Source organism: Silurus aristotelis (genome assembly GCF_946808225.1).
Source record: "Silurus aristotelis genome assembly, chromosome: 16".
NCBI lineage: Eukaryota > Metazoa > Chordata > Actinopteri > Siluriformes > Siluridae > Silurus > Silurus aristotelis.
The window spans coordinates 9,776,507-9,796,597 of record NC_139589.1 but is presented as its reverse complement, the minus strand read 5'-3'; the positions used below and the strand labels follow the sequence as shown (position 1 = coordinate 9,796,597).

The 20,091-nt window shown below is 37.9% G+C and overlaps 1 protein-coding gene across 2 annotated transcripts in view; it reads right to left on the bottom strand.

Annotated features, from left to right (window-relative positions):
- myo5b (myosin VB) overlaps positions 1-20,091 on the bottom strand; it is a 62,842-nt gene that overhangs the window by 2,411 nt on the left and 40,340 nt on the right. For both annotated transcript variants that reach the window (XM_083564822.1, XM_083564823.1), the window contains exons 22-38: positions 17,527-17,763; positions 16,755-16,848; positions 15,085-15,230; positions 13,704-13,823; positions 13,354-13,488; positions 11,259-11,327; positions 8,732-8,971; positions 6,667-6,758; positions 4,831-5,029; positions 4,488-4,581; positions 4,133-4,264; positions 3,897-4,048; positions 2,013-2,102; positions 1,756-1,906; positions 1,360-1,645; positions 319-493; positions 142-222 (exon numbers count right to left, since the gene is read on the bottom strand). In XM_083564822.1, coding sequence (XP_083420948.1) covers positions 142-222; positions 319-493; positions 1,360-1,645; positions 1,756-1,906; positions 2,013-2,102; positions 3,897-4,048; positions 4,133-4,264; positions 4,488-4,581; positions 4,831-5,029; positions 6,667-6,758; positions 8,732-8,971; positions 11,259-11,327; positions 13,354-13,488; positions 13,704-13,823; positions 15,085-15,230; positions 16,755-16,848; positions 17,527-17,763 — 2,493 coding nt within the window. The remainder of the gene's footprint in view (positions 1-141; positions 223-318; positions 494-1,359; positions 1,646-1,755; positions 1,907-2,012; positions 2,103-3,896; positions 4,049-4,132; positions 4,265-4,487; positions 4,582-4,830; positions 5,030-6,666; positions 6,759-8,731; positions 8,972-11,258; positions 11,328-13,353; positions 13,489-13,703; positions 13,824-15,084; positions 15,231-16,754; positions 16,849-17,526; positions 17,764-20,091) is intronic.

The window sequence follows — 20,091 nt, the reverse complement described above, 5'->3', positions numbered from 1 at the left end:
AGAACTATTTGTTCTGGTAAAGCTGCAGCTATGGGAAGTTCAACACCATCTCAATAAGCAGATTCAAGTGTTTAACAGAGCTAAAGTATCAAACACAATAAAGTCAGCTACCTTCCATGACTTTTTACATTCTGAATGTACCTGTATGTCTCTGATGAAGGACACAGTAACCCTCTCCTCAAACTCATTCAGGGGAGTGTATAGATTCAGGATCTTCACAATCTGAAGAGGAAGAAAGAACGATTTGAGCTCCTTCACCCATGAATGTGAAGTGTGAATAAATGATAGTGCATGTTTAATAATGCATCTGGCTCTTACCTGTTGTGTGCTGAGAATATTACACATGGAGCAGATGGCCTTGGCATCCTGAGACGTCTTCTTCTTCACCTGTAGCAGCTGGGCAGCCTGGATGAGCGGCTCGATGGTTAACATAACTTCCTTCTGGTGAAGATTTCGTCCCCTCAACCACTCCTCCATCTGACTGATGTTGTACCTGAATCAGCAGGATACAGATCTTTTTTTAATGTTATATCATTATATAAAAAAAAAAAACGATTCAGTACCTGAGCTGCATTATTATGAAATAAGTGATTCAGTATCAGAGCTGTATAATGATGTGACACACGATTCAGTATCTGAGCTGCATTATAATGTGACACGTGATTTAGTACCAGACTTGTATAATAATGTCACACATGAGATACTCAGTATCTGAGCTGCATTATGGAGTGACACATGATTCAGTATCTGAGCTGCATTATGGAGTGACACATGATTCAGTACCTGAGCTGCATTATGGAGTGACACATGATTCAGTATCTGAGCTGCATAATAGTGTGACACATGATTCAGTACCTGAGCTGCATTATGGAGTGACACATGATTCAGTACCTGAGCTGCATTATGGAGTGACACATGATTCAGTACCTGAGCTGCATTATGGAGTGACACATGATTCAGTACCTGAGCTGCATTATAGAGTTACACATGATTCAGTATCTGAGCTGCATTATGGTGGGACACATGATTCAGTATCTGAGCTGCATTATGGTGGGACACATGATTCAGTATCTGAGCTGCATTATGGTGGGACACATGATTCAGTATCTGAGCTGCATTATGGTGGGACACATGATTCAGTATCTGAGCTGCATTATGGTGGGACACATGATTCAGTATCTGAGCTGCAATATGGTGTGACACATGATTCAGTATCTGAGCTGCATTATGGTGGGACACATGATTCAGTATCTGAGCTGCATTATGGTGGGACACATGATTCAGTATCTGAGCTGCATTATGGTGGGACACATGATTCAGTATCTGAGCTGCATTATGGTGTGACACATTGTTCAGTACCTGAGCTGCATGCCGGTGCTCCAGGAGCACATATCTTTGCGCAACAGCAGGTTGTTGAGTGAGACTGCATTGATGCAGTAAAAGAGCTGGCGCACCACTTGCTGGCTGATCTCGGGGTCCAAGCCGTGGTCGCTCATCAGTGTGTAGAACTGACTGAGCTGCTTGATCAGAGCCTCCAGAGTGTAGCCTGACGGGCCTCCACTGTCACAGTCCACACTCGAGGAGCGGTTCCTGTAGCCCAGGGGCTTCACTCCAGTCAGACTCCCGCTCTCTAGCATAGAGGACACTAATGTTGAAAAGAAAAAAAAAAGAGGTCAAGTTAATCGATTTAGGTTTAACATTCAATTCAAATGGAATGCTTATTGTGTCTGATGTTTCACAACTTCTTGCACAAACCGATCATGGGCTGCAGCGTGGTCTCGGCTATTCTAATAAGCTGCTGGTAGATCTGAATGCCCAGGTCACTCAGGACCTGCCGGTACTCAGCCAAGTCAAAGTTCTTTAGGCAGTGCTCGTTCTGTTTGGATGTGTTCTGGGTCAAGAATGCCTGTGGGACAAAAATCGTTCAAAGACTGAAGATCAGACGTGGTGCTTATATGGAAGAACAAATCCAGATAAATTTATCTGTAATAAATTGTAAGTGGTTTTCTTGCCTCCTCTCCGCTGTATTGTTTGAGGCAGTGCAGGAGTCGACTCGTGTTAGCCAGCCAGAATGAAGTCATCTCGAAGTCCTCACTGTTTTTCTGTAGACCAAAGCAAACAATAGACATCGTCAATTACCTGTGAGCTAAAATAGGATCCAAGTCTACTTTGTTTGTTAGTTACAAAAATACTGAAAATGTCATTTGTTTTTATTCTTAAAATTTAAGTCTACTTGGAAATCTGTTGTTGTATAAGAGGAATATAACACGGGGAAATTCTGGGGAAAAGAATCTACTTCAGAGTGGAAACAGTAACACATGGATCTGCAGAACGTCACAATGTCCTTGATTATTTTCTTCAAAACTTTGCACCCCCTAGTGTTCATTTCTCTGCATATTACCAGATCTTTTTTTTTTATTCATTAATTTTTGATCGGTATGTACCTCGATGGCTCGGTATGTACCTCGGTTTTTAAGTCACAGTTTGGTTACATTTCCGCAAAACATAAAATTGCTGGTCGTTTTTTTTAATGCAGAATATTATTTGTAACATTTGGGAAAATCAACAGTTTATATATATATATATATATATATATATATATATATATATATATATATATATATATTTTTTTTTATAAAATGCTGCTGGGTTAAATAATATATAACATTATATATTATAATATTTTCACAAAATAAAAGAATAAATGTAATAAATGCAATACACTTCATTATTAGTGATTAAATTGAGTAATCAATTAAATTGGCACAAATCTAATTGATTAAATAATATTTCATTAGCGGGAAAAGTTAATTGTTTACAGATGTGTGCGCGTGTGTGTGTGTGTGCTTGCGCACGTTTTACATTTATTATTGAATTTTCTCAAGATATGATCTACTCAACTGTTCTACTTATTCAAGCATACTTTAACAAATGTCTCCATCCTTAATTTTTTCCCTCCCTCGATATGCAAAATTCTCAGAATTTTCTCCTTTTAAGAGAAAATTTTGAAGCTTGTCATAAAACAGTAAAGAATCCATCCACTTCCTGGTTAGCGCCTAATGCTAGCTCTATGGAGTCTTTAGCATTTTCATGTATGCACAAAACAAATCGTATTTCCGGTACGGATTGAGTAGCCACAGTGACACTGCATCACTGTATAATCATATTTCTGTATGATTACATGTCCAATTACACCCTTAGTTAACAGCAATTAACCCTCTATGGCTGTTTCCAAAAGTGCGCCGAATTTCCTACAAAAGACACTACAAATGCACTATTAAGATTCTCCACTCTTTAATTCACCCTTATTTATACACTCACCTACTGTATATATTTATATATTACTTTTATTTTTCATAATGCTTATAATGCTGGATAGTATATTCTTCAACTAGAGGCCACTTTGTGCCGCTTGAGACGGTTTCTTATCAACGCCTTGGGTGGTTCCATGAAATTTCAGAGTAAGAACGGGCGTTTTGAGGATGGATTGGACTGTAGTTAATGTCAACAGTCTGCTACACTGACTCAGGAATACAGTTCGCTTCTGATCATCATCACTGTACCCCGCAACATCATATATCTGCAATAAATAGACATTCGGTGCAACTCAGATGAGGATGGGTTCCCTCTTGAGTCTGGTTCCTTTCAAGGTTTCTTCCTTATGCCATCTCGGGGAATTTTACCTTGTCACAGTCGCCACCAGCTTGCTTGTCAGGGACAAACTTACTTATAAAAAACATTCACTTTTAATCCCCACATTATCTGTGTGAAGCTGCTTTGAGACAATGTTTATTGTTAAAAGCGCTATACAAATAAAAATGAATTGAATTGAAATTGAAAAAAAAAACTGAAAGTGGACTCAAAGTTTTTCAGGAATGGACGTATGGATGCTTCACCTTGAGAAGTTTCTTGATAGCGTTAATGGTGGAGGTGAGCAGGGAATGCACTTTCTGGTCATTGTTGATGTAGTCTGCGTGACGGATGCACATGAAGAGGATGTACGCTGGGAGACAAGGGACGGTGGCAGAAACGATCTGGGGCTTCATGTCTGAAATCAACACACACAACATGGGTAGTTTAAGACAATGCTAAAGCGCTGACAAAACTCATCAAGATGCCTCACAATGCTCACCCGTGATAAGCATTCTGATCAGCAGGGCCTCGTCCTCTTTGTAGTACTCCAGCATGCCCTCAAAGTCCTTCTCCTTCCTCTGGACTGTGACCTGCCTGACCAGCTTGGGCCGATTTACTGCTGCCTGACATGCTGCACCACACACACACACACACACACACACACACACACACACACACACACACACACACACACACACACACACACACACACACACACACACACACACACACACACACACACACACACACACACACACACACACACACACACACACACACACACATTATTCATCACTATTAATAGCAACCCAAAGACAAAAATACTAGTCAAAAAAAAGAGAAAAAAAGATAACCTTCAAGTTCTTGAACTTTCTTGATGTAGATCTTGAGCTGCTTTTTAAGCTTCCTCTCATTTTTCTCCAGCTTCTCCATGACCTCTTTCAGGTCCTGGAATTAAAATCAAGATGCTGTTATTAAACATGGCCTGAAATAAAATGACACTTCTGTCTCTTGTCTTGTCTTTGTTCAAATTTTAAGCTTTTATACAGAAATAAATTGAGCGCAAACATTTGCATGAACTTGAGACAAAAAAAAGTATATATACAGTATATCCTTAAAATAACATCTCGCAAGTCTAATTACACATCCATTGCATTTTCTGGATTTCCATAGCTGAAGGAAGCAGTTGTGACTAACCAGATTTTCGTTGGTGAGGCGTGTGATCTCCTGCTGGACGCTGAACTCCACCAGGGCATCGGGGGACAGTGAACTAAAGTGATTGAGCATCTCCTGCTTCTTCTCCAGATCCTCCTTCATCACCTCGATTTGCGTGTGAAGAGCCTCCAGCTCATCTTGGTGCTTCCGGTTTTGCGATTGGAGCTGTGTTTCCAGCAGCCTGACACACACCCACCCACACACACTTCATTACTTGGTTGAAAAGAAAATAGGAATATCCAAATAAATGCTGCATGCACTGAGAAGTCACGCAGATCCAGCAAAAATAGTGTTCGCTACATCACAACAATCATAAAAGAGTGACAAAAGAGATCCCAAGATGCTCATTTTCCATGCACACTACAAAAACAATGTTATGGACATAGATATTACAGTCCAGTGTGTACGTTATCTATTAAATAAAGTGAACTGGAATTAGCTAATGTTAAAGAGGAAGGAAGAAACTAGCAGAAGACAACAGCACAAAAGCACAACCTGGCTACTTGCTTTAGCCCCTGATAGGCCAGGCCAAGCTCCCCATCTTCGTTCAAATACCACCAGTCGTGTCTTATACTGGTGTCCAAGCGGAGAGAGAAGGAGGCGAGGCGAAAGCACAGTGTCAGAAAGCAGAAGAGAAGAAAGAGAGAGAGGGGGGGGGGGAAGCAATTGGTTATTTATAATGGTTATTTAGACAAAGAATGTTTTGTTACCGAAAGGCAAATATTTAGACATTGAGAGAAATTTGATCTGCTTTTATGTTTCTGTTTACATTTATGGCATTGGCAAAATTACATAAACTGACTTACAATTAGCTCATTTAAAGAAAGGGACAGCTAAGGGCCTGGCTAAAGGGCCTTAAATAGCCAGCTGGGTGGAAATTTATGATCAAAGATCCAATTATAATAACCATTGAGCTACTACTGAGTCACCACTCCCAAAATATCCCTGCAGGTAGACAATAAGGGCCTAGTTAACCCCCTCTTCAAAGACCCCACCCGACAAAAAAAAAATCACCTCAACTACAAAAATAAAATAAAAATAAACAGATGATGAGGGGAGAAAAAAAAAATACACTGCCAGAATGTATAGAGGGAAGCAAAGCATTTCAGAAATATTCCTATATTCCATCCATCATTGACATGAATGATGTTAAAAAGGAGCAGTGTTTTGTGTGTCTACATTCTTTGTACAACACCGAGCAGTCTGTCATTTCTGACTAGTTACTGTAGCTCTCGTCTTTCATGTGACAGTTACCCAGGAGCCAAGAAGCACTTCTGATGAAGTGTAAAGCAGTTTTCAGTACTAGAAGCATTTATTTTTCATTTGAGTCCATCCAGGGTGCACGGCTTAAACACTATATAATTAATCCCTTAACTAAATCATGTACATGGTATTTCCTCTCAGCATAATCAATCCAGTGGACTGTGGTGTAGTAAATAATGTTAAAATGACATGTACATGATGAAATACAAAATCTATTGCTACATCTTTCACACCTATTTGTTTTTTTTGTTTTTTTACAAAGAAATGGCAAACATGGAGAGAATATTTTGTAATAAAGTTACACTTTGACAGAAATGTTCCTCTGTATGTAAAGACTTTTAGGAAATCCTGTATTTAGAGGCCAAGCAATTTTATACTAATAAACAAGGCCTTAACGAGGGACCTGCAGCCGCATACAGTACATACTGTACTAAAACTGTGAAGCAGAGACCTCTTTTTAGGACTATGTACAAATTCATTACAGTACACATAATAGCCACGTTCTGTCGCAATTAACCAAATAATAAAGTAGAAAAGAAGAAATATCTTAATCACCTCTTGGATTCACTGAGACCCTGGTAAGCCTGTAAAACCTCCTCCTTCTCCACAGGCTTTTTGTTGCTGTCCCATTCAATGTCGGTGGAGTTCTGGAAGGACAGAATGGCAATTAAATAAGTGTCTGTACCATTTATAAGAAAATGCTGTTAAGGATAATTAGAATACGAAAATACAGCCTTACAAAAATAAAAGCCTTGATCAATTAGGCTTTTATGTGTATATGACAATGTGTATAATGCACTCAAGAAATAGAAATAGTGTAGAAGATTAAAGGTGGTCCACGTACAAATTATTCTTGACCTTAGATGCAGCATATGCATTGTCTGACACTTATTGTACAATTTTCCACAGTCCCTACAATAAACCGGATTGAACAATAACTTGGATCAAATGTTTATTATCTGGTCTTTACTACGTAAGAAGTTCAATGTGATGCTCTTTGCAGGCATGCTACAGGAAAATGTGATTGGTCAGTTGCAATGTCAATTTATTGGCCTTATCTTATTTCGAAAGTGGCTCTTGGTGGTGTTTAGTCATGGAAGAGATCAGGATTGTATTAACAAGTTGAGCAAAAAACACAAATGTGAAGAAGAACTATAAATGAGGGGGAAGAAAATGTGGACAACCAGATGCCACATAGTGCAGAATCTGATATTGTGGGTCCTATTTATTACTGACATCAGCCGTATACTCGACAATGAGTGTCAGTACATCTGCTCTTATCACCAACAAGTCCACAAATTTGTGCAATCTTGCAATCAGTGATGAAATAAATCATACACTACATAAGCCTCACAAACCTTTTGCACTCCAGGCCAACTTTAACTGCAAAAGAAATTGATCCAGCTATTCAAATCTTTCACTCATTATGTCTTTGTGAATAATAATAATATCGTGACAGTTTACTGGAAAATGTTTAGGCTCTAAATAAATTGAGGTTTGGATTAAAGCCATTCAATTCTAGCAAAACAGAATAAGAACTAAAATAAATAAAACTCTAATATCGCTGGTTGGGGTTCACAGACGCGTTGGGAACAATTGTGTTATTCCAGTATGGACTTAAAAAAAAAAAAAAAAAAGTTCTCAAATCTGTATAAAAGTTAGCAAATTGCCCCTTTGCAATTTTACAATGACTTTGCTGACTACACAAAATCTTATCATAATCAAAGAAATATGCCTAAGGAAAGGATAAACGCTCTCTGGGATGAGATGCCCTCATAACCCACACACTAAACATGAAAGCTGACGTGAGCTGTGCAATGTCGCTGTAGTGATGACACACTTTAAGTCTTAGCACTGCTGCTTCTCTCCTCTTTATAGGGAATTTCATTACTGGGCTCCTGATGGTAGGATAATGAACTGCATAATCCCCTGAGAGCTGAGTGACTGGACGTTGATTAAGTATGAGAAATATCGAAGTGGTCACTGCAATCAGAATAGACCCTGTGGTGCTCAAGTGATTTATCAAACTCCATGCCAACAGATGAATGCAGAGTTTAGAGAGGAATGTGTACAGGGGGGAAAAAAAAAATTCAATTAAACAGGAGTACACAATTTTCACAGACTCCAAATCCTATAAACTATTGACCAGACTGGAATGAACGGCTTTCTAGAAACTCAGACATTGTTTGTTGAAAAATTTGTAAATGTGTTCAAAAATGTATATTCTTAAATATCAAATATAATCTGTTATTCAAAAAGTGTGAAGCAAGTTAGAAACTCCCCAAAGATTTTGAAAAACATCATTTACTTGCCAGTATTTCCAGAAATAATGGTCATTTCTTTAATTTCTTCATAATATAATTCTTTCATGATATAAGGATTTCTATTAGGAAAAAAGCTATACGTGTATTAATGTAACTGCCTATGACATCGCATTACAGAAATAAAGTAAACGAGCAAATGAACCTAGAAGAAACAGCCTATATAAACCCGACATTTTGCTAAGAATTTGTTTGACACTGAGGACAAAGATCATGTGGTCATCAACGATCTGATTCAGAGGAGCAAAACTACATCCCGAATAACACTTCAGAAATGATTCCATGCTGTTTAGACTCACGATGTGATTGGTGTTTTCTGAAGGCTTGGTGGTGCTGACGATCTGCGTTTTTAGCAGAAGAACCTCCTCTTTGCGTACGTCCAGCTCCTCGTTGGCTGCTTTGAGTTGATTGAGTAGAACATTGTAGCTGTCTTGCAATTCGTTCGATGAGCAGTTCTCGGAGGCTCGCTCAACCAGAGACTTCCTCAGTTCGTTCAAGTCGTTTTTCAGCTTCTTGTTCTCAGACTCGAGTTCTTGCCTCTGCACATTTAATAAAAAAATAAAAAAATAAATAAATACAGAAGAATTACTTACGTCATACTGTGAAATATTGGTTTGTATACAGTATATAGGTGTGAAAATTTGTGAAAGAAAAGCACCATTGTTAGTATGATGATAGATTTCTGACATAAAAAGCGAAAGGTTGAAACTTTGTAGGTAAACTTGTAAATTATAAACAGAAAAAAACAACCTGAAGTTACACAGCATTCTAGCTGCGGAGTATCTTTATTCATTTTGACAACTGAAAGCGGATTCAGTTTGTTATAAATGCCTGTATAGCCCTTAAGTCAAAATTGAGAACATCCCATTTTTCTAACACTGCAAGCATGGTCTAAAAGTAGATTTTATAATATTATCAGTGGAAAAATACACATTAGTTCATACCACAGCCCTTCCGATACACACTTTTTGAAACGAGCCTGAATCCATTTTCAGCCTGGATAAGAAGTGGGGTAATGTGATTTTCTGAGATTTTAGTCTCATCTGAATCAGTCATGTTTATCTTATTCACATGAGAATGTAAATGTTTTACATATTTACTACATTGCAAAAAAATTAAACATTTTAGCCAGTGCAAATATCTTAAATGTAGTCAACCAAAATAAATTGTCTTGTTTTATTGGCAGACACTGCTGCTTGTTTAAAGCATTTCTGACTAAAAATAACTAAAAACTTTTCAATAGAATAAAACAAGCATTTGCGCACTACAGAAAAAATGTCACATCTTCAATGTTCAATGTGAACAGTTCAGACAAAAATTAAATGGGAAAAATTTAATTTTAATAAATAATTCTTGTATCTAAAATGCATGTTTTGCATCCTCACATACTCCATCCACCACTGCTACATAAGCAGTTTAAGCAGTAACCCACTGTTCTAATCCAAGGAAACAAAAGTCAAATAAATACCAAGGACCAAAAAAAAACCCTTTGAGACCCTCCTCCTGGTACAGATGTTGTTCAGTGATGCCCTTTTATCCATTTATATCCCCAACAATGAACACTGAAGTAGGGTTGCAAAAGGGTGGAATATTTCCGGGTAAATTTCCCAAACATATTTCCAGAAACTTTCAATGAGAACTTTGAAATTATACCAAGTTGGAAACTTACTAGGAATTTATAAGAATGTATGCAGATTTACAGGAATGAATTAAAAAAGTTGGAGAAATGTATATAAACTGTACCACATACAAACATAAATAAAAGCATTTTGTTTTGGTAATAAGCTGACATGCATACAAACTAATACAGATTTAAAAAAAATGACATTTCTGACTTTTGATTTAATTGTTCGTATAAGTTTGTTGCACGATAGCTTACACACAGCACAAGGAAGCTTTAAACAGATTTTTTTATGTAATATTTATACCTGCCAAATTGGAAATTTTTTGACATAATTTTGTGAGCAGAAATCAACAAATAATCTGTGTTATAGTTTGGAGGATTACACGGTGCATGTAGGGGGTAAGACCTCAGGTGCGCAGGATAGACATTTTACTGAAACCGCATTAAACCTGGTCGTTTTAACCAAGAATATCCTGCAAGACTTTTTTTTTCAACAACATTTAAGTTCCATGTTATTAGTTAACCTGCATTTTTTTATTCCCGTTATTTCCCCTTAAGTCCCATGGAAAGTCTTCCAGTCTTGAATTTTCCTGGAATTTTGCAACCCTAGTCAAAAACCACATCAAGTCTGTATGAGACACTGAACAACTCAATACACTTCAAAAAAATTGTGTAATTTACACATGCAATGCTTTAGCTATTTGCTTATACTGCATCTTAGTCTGTAGCACCAGGGGCAAATCTTAAGGCAACCTCAGACACCAAACTTGACAGGGTCTTCCACTTGAAAGTGGTCTAAATAACTGCCCAGCTCATATTTTGACAAGGCAACGAGTGCACTTTAATGCTGTAATAAAAACGTTCTGACTTTTATCCTTTTCTAATTCAATACTCTGATTTGGTTACACATGTCCAATTAATCCCTGTTTGATTTTGTCATTTTTGGCCGTAATTTTCAGCGCCAATTAAAGGATTATCCTCCGACATTGAAAGTCTTTACTACAACTATTTGAGCCAAAAATAAAAATAAAAAAATGAACTTGACTTCTTTTACTGCACTTGCACTCACCCACAGTCTGATTGGGAGCAGAGTCAGCAGCACCAGCGCAGCCAAAATGCAGCACAAATCGATGAACACCAGCACAGACATGTTGAATGGCTGTCAGTCTAAAAGAACGATGTGTGTGTCTGTGTGTGCAAACCTTAAGACTGTTGTATGCCAGATCTGCATTTGTGTCTGCCTCTGAGGTCGAAATCTTCGAGTCAATCGCCTGAAAGATCAGAGAAGGCAAAAGAAAAAAAAACTATAAACATGTTTACGGTGATAAGACAAGAGATGCGTGTCCTGTTAGGAAATCTATCAGTATGATAAAATACTGTCCAAGGTTCAAAGATAAACAAATCACTGTTACCTTTTATAGCAATATGTACACAATATACCTGAGGACAGCGTGGAGCAGGGTGCTAGGCAGAGAAATCAATCAGATAGAAGAGATAATCCTAATGTAGTTGATCATTAAAGACATGGTTGGTGGCGAAATTTTTTTATTCTATTATGTAAAAATCAGCACTGTAAATCTACTCAAAAATGTACTGTTTATTAAGGGGGAATATAAAATACATACAGTGCAAAAGAAATTGTAATAATTATATACTAGGAGACTTGTTTTTGGCTTGTAGGTGATATCAGATCATAAGTGATCAAAAGAGTCACATCTCAATCAGATAAATTGTATCAAATTTATATCAATAATTTTATTATATTTTATCAAATATGGCATGCAGATTATTACATGAGAAACTACAAAATCTGCAGAATATTGCAAATTACCTGAACATGGCTAAATTTTAATAAGCAAAAGTACTTCACATAAATTACACCTCTCATTTAATATGCTTAGTTCATGATCTACAATTGCAGGTGGATGAAGTACACAAACCATGTATTTGTTAAAGTACATGGTACTTTAAAGTAGAGATACATGAGGTAAAATATTACTCCAATAAAAACTGCTTCCATTAAACTTTCACTTGAGTAAAAGTACAAAGGTATTTGCTTCAAGATGTACTTAAGTATCTATAGTATTAGGATTTATTAAAGCCATAATGTTCCTATTATCATTTTTGTCACAAGACAGTTTATGTGCAAAGACTCTAATGTTAGTCTTAGAACACCAATTTATTAACAGAATGATTTCAATTACAATTAATGATTGATATCTATTCAAATGATCAGAGCGTGCACTCTACACTGATTGGCGGATTGCTGTGTGTTTGACCAGTTACGTTTTTATCCACTCATAAATAAAAAGGAACGACCGATTTCGCAAAATGTAGTTGAGTAATAAGTAAGATATCTGACTTTGACATGTTGTCGAGTTAAAACAAAAAACTCTCCTCAAATGGAAATACTTCAGTAGAAAAATTTGTAAAAAAAAAAAAAAACAAAAAAAAAAACGACCGTATTTTCCAGACTATAAGCCGCTACTCCCCCCCCCCCCCCCTTTGAACACCGCGGCTTAAACAAAGAAGCGGCTAATTAATGGATTTTTCCTGGGTTTTTCCCGGTTTCACAAGCTTCAAGTCAGAAAACTGAGCCCCATAACATTAGACCAATGAAATTGCCGAACAGGTTCAGGTGAACCAATGAAACTCTTTATATTGAATCGCGCGAGCTCCCACTGAATCGGGCCGCACCACATTATAAATATGGATGATGTTCCGCTGACGTTTGACCTGCCGCTCACTCGGACTGTCTACAGGAAATGCGAATCATTCGTCACGCTGAAAACAACCGGGCATGAAAAAACGCACTTCACCTGTGTTCTGAGCTGCACGGCATCGGGAGAAAAGCTTCACCGATGGTGATTTTTAAACGCACGACGATGCCAAAAGATAAACTCCTGAGAGAAATTGTTGTGAAAGGAAGGAGGAAGACAGTGAACGATGACTTTCTTGGTAGGCTACTGTTTAGATACAAGTCACAGACACTGTCTTTCGTTAAAGCCTGTGTAAAGTTCATTAGTTTCAATGTAGACACCTGCGGCTTATTTATGTTAAAAATAAAAATCTGTCAAATTCAGTGGGCGCGGCTTATATTTGCGCTTTATAGTCCGGAAATGACGGTACTTAAGTACAGTAACAAACTACATTCACTTCATGACTGTCCACGACTGCATAATTGTCATATTAAGTTATGCATTCTTTTTACTACTTTAGCATACAATGGAACAATCCAACTCCAAATTACTTTCGACTCAAACTGTGAAAGCAACCTTTAATGTGTATGACACTAACTTTCTGCTTGCTGAGCTCCTCCATCTTCTCCAGGTTGGTCTGAAGTTTCTTCCTCTCCTGCTCCAGCTCTCGTACTCGTTTCTGCAGCTTCATGAACACACTGATGTCGTTGGCTGCCTTCTCCAGTCCCATGTCCTATGCACAGGTGAAGCATATTAGCGACATTCCTAATAACTCGACCAAAAAAGCAGATCTGTTTTCATGATTCAGCTTTTCTGGTTTTAGGTTTAATTAGAGTAAAGACAACAGTCATGAAATGGATCAGGTTTAACCTTTATCTTGTGTGTGTTTGTCAGTATTTAGCATGCTTGCTCAGGTGTTATGTGTAATCTGATGAGAATCAGCCATACCTCCACCTGCTGAATGGTGTCCTCAGTGTCTCCCACCTCAGACATGGAGATGGAAGGGAAGGTGGAGTCAGAGCCCAAGCTGCTTTGGATGGATGGACTCCTGCGATGACCTGGAACAAACTACAAGAATAGAAAGTGAGATATTTGATACTTTTGAGCGCTTTATTTACAATAATCTAGCAAATTGGGCTAATCCCAGAATCGTGATATACGTTTTAATTTCTGCATAGCGCTGATGGAACAGCACACTTCTGGAACTATTAAGACAACTTTTTTATGTAATTATAAACATAAAATAATCAGTTTCAATCCTGATGATGCCAAATTGGCTTTGCTCTTGGATTTGGAATGGACAGCATACTATCTCATGTCCATCACAGCAACAAAATAGCCAATTGAGGGCTGCCTGTGAGCTCATGCATGCTGAAGGCAGAGGGATAGTTTTTTTCCTGTGATGCAGCATCAGCAGCTGTGTGAAGAGTGGATGCCTTCACACGTCTTGTAAATTGCATGTGCATTCACCCTCTCTACTTTTATGATAAAGGAGAGGTGGTTGGTACGTGGGAATTGGCAAGCGACCAAATAAGGAAGAAAAACCAATGGAAAATACCTTTACTAATTAAATTCTTCTTATGGTTTAAAGAGTGCAGGATACACACCTTTAAAAACCATCAAAAGTCTAGAATGCCTGAATGCTCGTTCTGGAATGAAATGGATGGGAATTTCAACCAATAGAAGAGTACAGCTGCATATTAGTAAAGTATAGTCTGATTAAAAATGCTGTGCAAAAGGAACTGTTATTACAGCATGAAAAAGAAATTTAAGAACTTTCTTTTGTGCAATGTGTGATATTTTAGAGTGTGTAGGCTTTGACTTAAGTGTTTTATCGACATAGTGCCTAGCAATTCCAAGGATTAAATACACACGCACGACGCACGCACGACGCACGCACGACGCACGCACGCGCTCTCTAAATGGGCAGTTTGTGGATGTATAAGGACAGCATGTGATCATAAGATTCCACAAGGGTGTTAGCAAAGTCATGTGCTGATGTAGGGTGAGGAGGCTTGGAGTGCATTCACCACTTCCTCCCAACAGTGTTCAAAAGGTGTTGATCTTCCACTTCAAACCATGTAAACTTTATCTTCATTGAGCTGGCTTTGTGCACAAGAGATATCAAGATATTGTCATGCTGGAACAAGTTCGTCTCTTATTAGTTCAAGTAAAGGGAAAAATTTAATTAAAATTCATTTTAAACAATTGTGTGCCTCCGACTTTGTGGTTACAGTTTGGAGAAGAGCCACATATTGCTAGAAAGCTCAGGTATCCCAATACCTTTTTATCCATATTGTGTATATAGCAAATCTAATCTAATTCTTACTTTGGCATAATTGGCCTCCTCTTGAAGGTTTTCATATCTCTGCTCCAGTCGGTTAAACTCCTTCAGCAGGTTCTGATAGCGCTGCCTCTCATCATCCAGCTCAGCCTGTATACTAGCCTCTTTCTGAGACAAACTGCCATCCTTTCCTGCAACACAAACACACACACATTGAAGATAAACACTTGTTACAAGGAACATGTATCTACTTATTTTAAGGACTTTGAATAGAATTAAAAAAATGCTTTAAATAGACAGTTCATTGAGTTCCATAAGCACATGCATTAAACTTTATCTCACATGTAACACTGTAAAGGTTTAAAAAAAAAAAAGTCAATTTAACAGTCTTTATCTAACCATAATGACACTAATACGTATGATTTTTATGATGGTGATGTGAGTTGTGACAAATTTATTAGTAAACTTTGATCCTTTCATTGCGCAGACTGCTATCTACTCGATCATCTTGATTGCATTATAAAACAGGAGAATGATAAATTAATACCGGGTGCCAGAATCAGGCAGGTGAATCAAATCAGAGGAAATGGTTCACTTATTTTCCAGACGATAATAGAAACTAAAGTTTTCACATTGTACTACTGTATGTGTCACATTAATATGCCAGGGGTTGGTCATTTTTGTTTGTGGTACTCACCTTATTGCCATATTGGTGTAGTCTAATTAGTGTTTGTCCCTTTAATGTTGCTGCAGTTTAGTTCTATATAGTTTGTTATATCCGATTAACACAAACAGAAATGTTCACCCCTGTTTACTCAACAAAAATTCTAAGTTTAGCTGCTTTAACAAATGTTACTAAGAACCTGTGCATCCATCCTTCTGCTAATGGAGCTCGTAAATAGAGATGGAGGAAGTGGATGTTCGCTTCATAAACTCTGTCATTTGGGAATTTCTAAAGGTTAACTAGCATGAAATGTGGTCGCTCTGAAACTTTGATTCTTCCGAAACGCCATTATTCTAAATACCATACTGTTCTACCATTTCCATGTTTATTTTCCCTCTGAATGTATCTGTGACAAAGCAAGATCTGCCAGCGTGACCACGTTACATAAGCCTAAAAGCGTAACCCACATACACAAAGGGCTGACTGTGAACTAAACCTGCTTTATTTTTTTCAGAGTCACAGTAAAGCCTTTTCAAGCAAATCATCTCAAAAGAACCTCCCGTGAATTCCGAGGTTTAACCAGAACATCCAGAAGCTAAGAGATTGAAGATAACTTCATTCAGACTCAGAAGGCAGTCAATTGTCCAAAATTAAATAAAGTTATTCAGCAGCAATGTCAAGGTCATTTGACTATTACTGAAAGCGTTATACAAGAGACTAGCTTTAGAAAAAAACTAACATTTATTTATTTCTTCATTTTTAAATAAAAGCCCTAACCTTTGGTTTCGAGTATCACATTTTCCTGTGAACCAGCCCTGAATAATGCTCAGCTTAATAGCAGGTGAAAAAAAGGTGTCGTGTATTCCTTTTCTGAAACTCAATGGAGCTTCTCTCTCGTCCCACTTCTGCACAGAGACCCCTCTTATGTGGGGAAACAATACCTACCCGGCCCTTCGGGGAATCCCACCTTCACTTCAGGTTTATACAATACTCAAAAGACAGTGTGTGTGTGTGTGTGTGTGTGTGTGTGTGTGTGTGTGTTGAATCCCACCCCCGGAGCTCTGCGACTGGCGAAGGATCTTCTGGTTCATCGCTTCTTTCTCCTCCTTCAGGAGAGAATTTTCTTGCTCCAGCTCCTGGACTCTCTAAGGAGAGCAAAACACAAGCTTTTATCAAATAAATGCTGTGCTTACAATCGCTCATTGACTAACTATAAGAACGACATGCTATATTGATGATGAGCAAAAATATAGTGGAAATCTTAAAGTTTTTGATCCGGAAATATGCTGTTCAGCACACATTTTGTGTCACGAGACAAGTTTTCAAAACAAGAAAAAGAACAACAACCTTACTCTTACTGTAAAAATTTTTTTTTTTAAAGTAGTAACACCCAAAATCTAAAAGAAAATACAGCACATTATTCCATTCATATGATCCATTTCTGCACTGTTAATCGCTTTGTGAAATATATATATATTTTTTATTTAAATCTGGTAAAAAAAACTACAGCCAAAGTCGGCCAATTTTTTTTAAATCATGCTGGGGGAAAAAAAAAAAATAAATACACAAATTTGCCACATCACTCGATCATGAAACATTCATAACTTGATATCTGCCTCTGAAATCAGTTTTTTTTTTAAATAAATAACCAACAAATTGCATGAATTTATTAAAATCCACTAAAAGTTGCACATTACTTATATAAACTCGTACCCCTTTAAAATCAGTGTACAATTGGTTTTCTATTTATATTTTTAACCTTTTAAACTCCTCTTTTTTAAACCCTTGCTCTTTTAAACTGCTTTGCTCGCTTTCCTCTTTACCTGCTCCAGGCCCTGCTTCTCAGTGCTGTGCTCCTCCTCGAGCTTCTTCTTCTGGGCGTGTGCGTCCTGTAGCGCCTCCCTTAGTTTCTCTAACTCATCCTGCAATGAGCTCAGCTGCGTGGATTCGCCTTTACGATTCTGTGCCACCTCCAGCTTCTTCTGCAGTTTGCTGACCTCGGTGACCAACACCGTGTTCGCTTCGGACAGCTTCTCATTTTGCACTATATACTCATGTTTCTGCAAACAAAAAACAAACACGGGCAAATAAGGTCAGAGTTTAGGTCCGACACAGAGTTATTCAATAAAGAGTAGTAATAATAGGAGTTATTATATTACTCGTGTAATCAGGTGGGAGTTTTTTCAACATTAGTGGAAAAAAAGAAATTAAAGAATTCAATGATATTTTGGGGGAAAAAACTTCTGTCTCTGATTTTCGGTGTCAAATGTTTGACCTTTATTTCAGTGCACATGCATTATTATTATTATTTTTTTAATATACAGTGGGGTCCAAAAGTCTGACAGCACACTGCTAATCTGAGAATGTATTCATTCATAGAACGATTTGGGAAAATGTTTTTTAAACCCAAAAAGAACCTGTTCAGTATCTTGTTTGTTTCTTCACTATTTCTAAATCCCTATTTAAATATAAGCAAATTTGTTCTTAGGACCATGTTAGCTGACCATGAGACATGAGGAGTCTGTAGCAGCTCTGGTAAAAAAAAAAAAAAGACAATGAAGTACGGTGAAACCTCGATACTCGCGACCTCGATAGTTCACGACTTTTCGTTTGGAAACGGACTGAGATTAACTCGTGAAATATCTGATCAGTTCGTGAGAAGACGTGCGAGTGGCTCGAACATTTCAAAGCAAAATTTGTTCTGATAAATTACATAGAAATGTTTGAAAATCTATTTTATTATTGTATTATTAATTTAAAGTAGTAAATAAAACATTTATGACAAGTAATTCACAATTTCGGGTGAGTTTACAGTACATGTACAATTCCCCTTGAAAAAGAAGCCTTCAAAAGAGTCAAAACCTCGTGATTTTTTATTACTCGAGAGTATTGAGGTTGTACTGTACATGTAAATGTTCCACAGATTGGTGTTGTCCAAAGAGTTTGTTAATAATATCAATTGTAATTAAAATTGTTGGATATGATAGGAAAAAAAATAAATAATCAGTAGTGCTCTCAGACTTCTGGGATGCTCTCAGACTTCTCAGACCCTGAGATATCTAGAAATCAGTATTATTTTACTCTCTCTTCCATTTTCCTTCTATTTTAACTGCAACTGGCTTTACTAGCCCATATAAATGCAACTTTATATATTACTAACACATAACACACAAGGTGGGATCAATAAGTTCTGAGACTAATGGTGTAACTGGTACTATTCTGACCACGTGCATTACCATGTCGGTGATTTCATCATTTACAGCAATTTAGAACAAAGCACAGATTTTGAGTGAAATTAGGCAAATCTTTCAGAGACATTTGACATGACACACGTCTGACATATGTTGATGCCGCAATGAGTCTTTGGAGGTGTTTTCAAGAGTGGAAGAACATCACAGAGAGACGACAGGAGCTCAGGAACACCTTCGATGAGCTCAACCCACGAAAATGTCGAAACCATTTTCCGCCGTGTGCGTGAAGATCGTCCAAAAACAATCCACATGATCTCTTTTCCGGACACCCACCCTACCCTACCCTACTATACCCTAGAGCAGACTTCGGCCCCTCACATTTTAGCAACCGTTTTTAGTTTCTTCTGTTTCTTCAAGTGACAATACTATAGAAACTTAGATATACTTTAGAATAGTCAATGTGCAGCTTGAATAGTAGTACAGATTTACTGTCTTCTAAAAATAACTCAACATGCAACCATTATTGTCAAAATAGCTGGCAACAAACGTGAGTACACCCTAAAGTTAGCATGTCCAGTGTTGTGTAGCACTGGGCATGGAATTCACCAGAGCTGCACAGGTTGTTGCTGAGATCCTCTTCCACTCCTCCATAATGACTTCACTGAGCTGCTGGATGTTAGACACATGGCGCATCTCCACCTTCTGCTTGAGGATCCCCAAAGGTGCTTGATAGGGTTCAGGTCTGGAGACATACTTGGGCACTCCATCACCTTCATCTTCACCTTCAGGGGTTCGTTATTAACCCTCAGATCATGATGCAATCATCACCATGCTTGACTGTAGGCAAGGAACAATTTTCTTGGTGCTCCTCACCAGGGTGTCACCACACATGCTGGACACCATCTGAGCCAAACATGTTCATCTTAGTCTCATCAGACCACAGCACAGGATTCCAGTAATTCATGCTCTTGGACAGGTCGTCTTCAGCAAACTGTTTGCTTCAGCACTGACAAGTGGATCTTCTGCTTCTGCAAACTATAAAACAACGCTGCAAGACTCATACGTCTGTTTTTGGAAAGCCAGTTTCTGCACCTGATGCACAGCATGAGGCCTCGACTTTTTTGATGGACTCTTGTGAGGCCTTTTCCGAGTGAAACCCGGTGTAACAGATCTAATTTTTTTAGACACTTTTTTTTG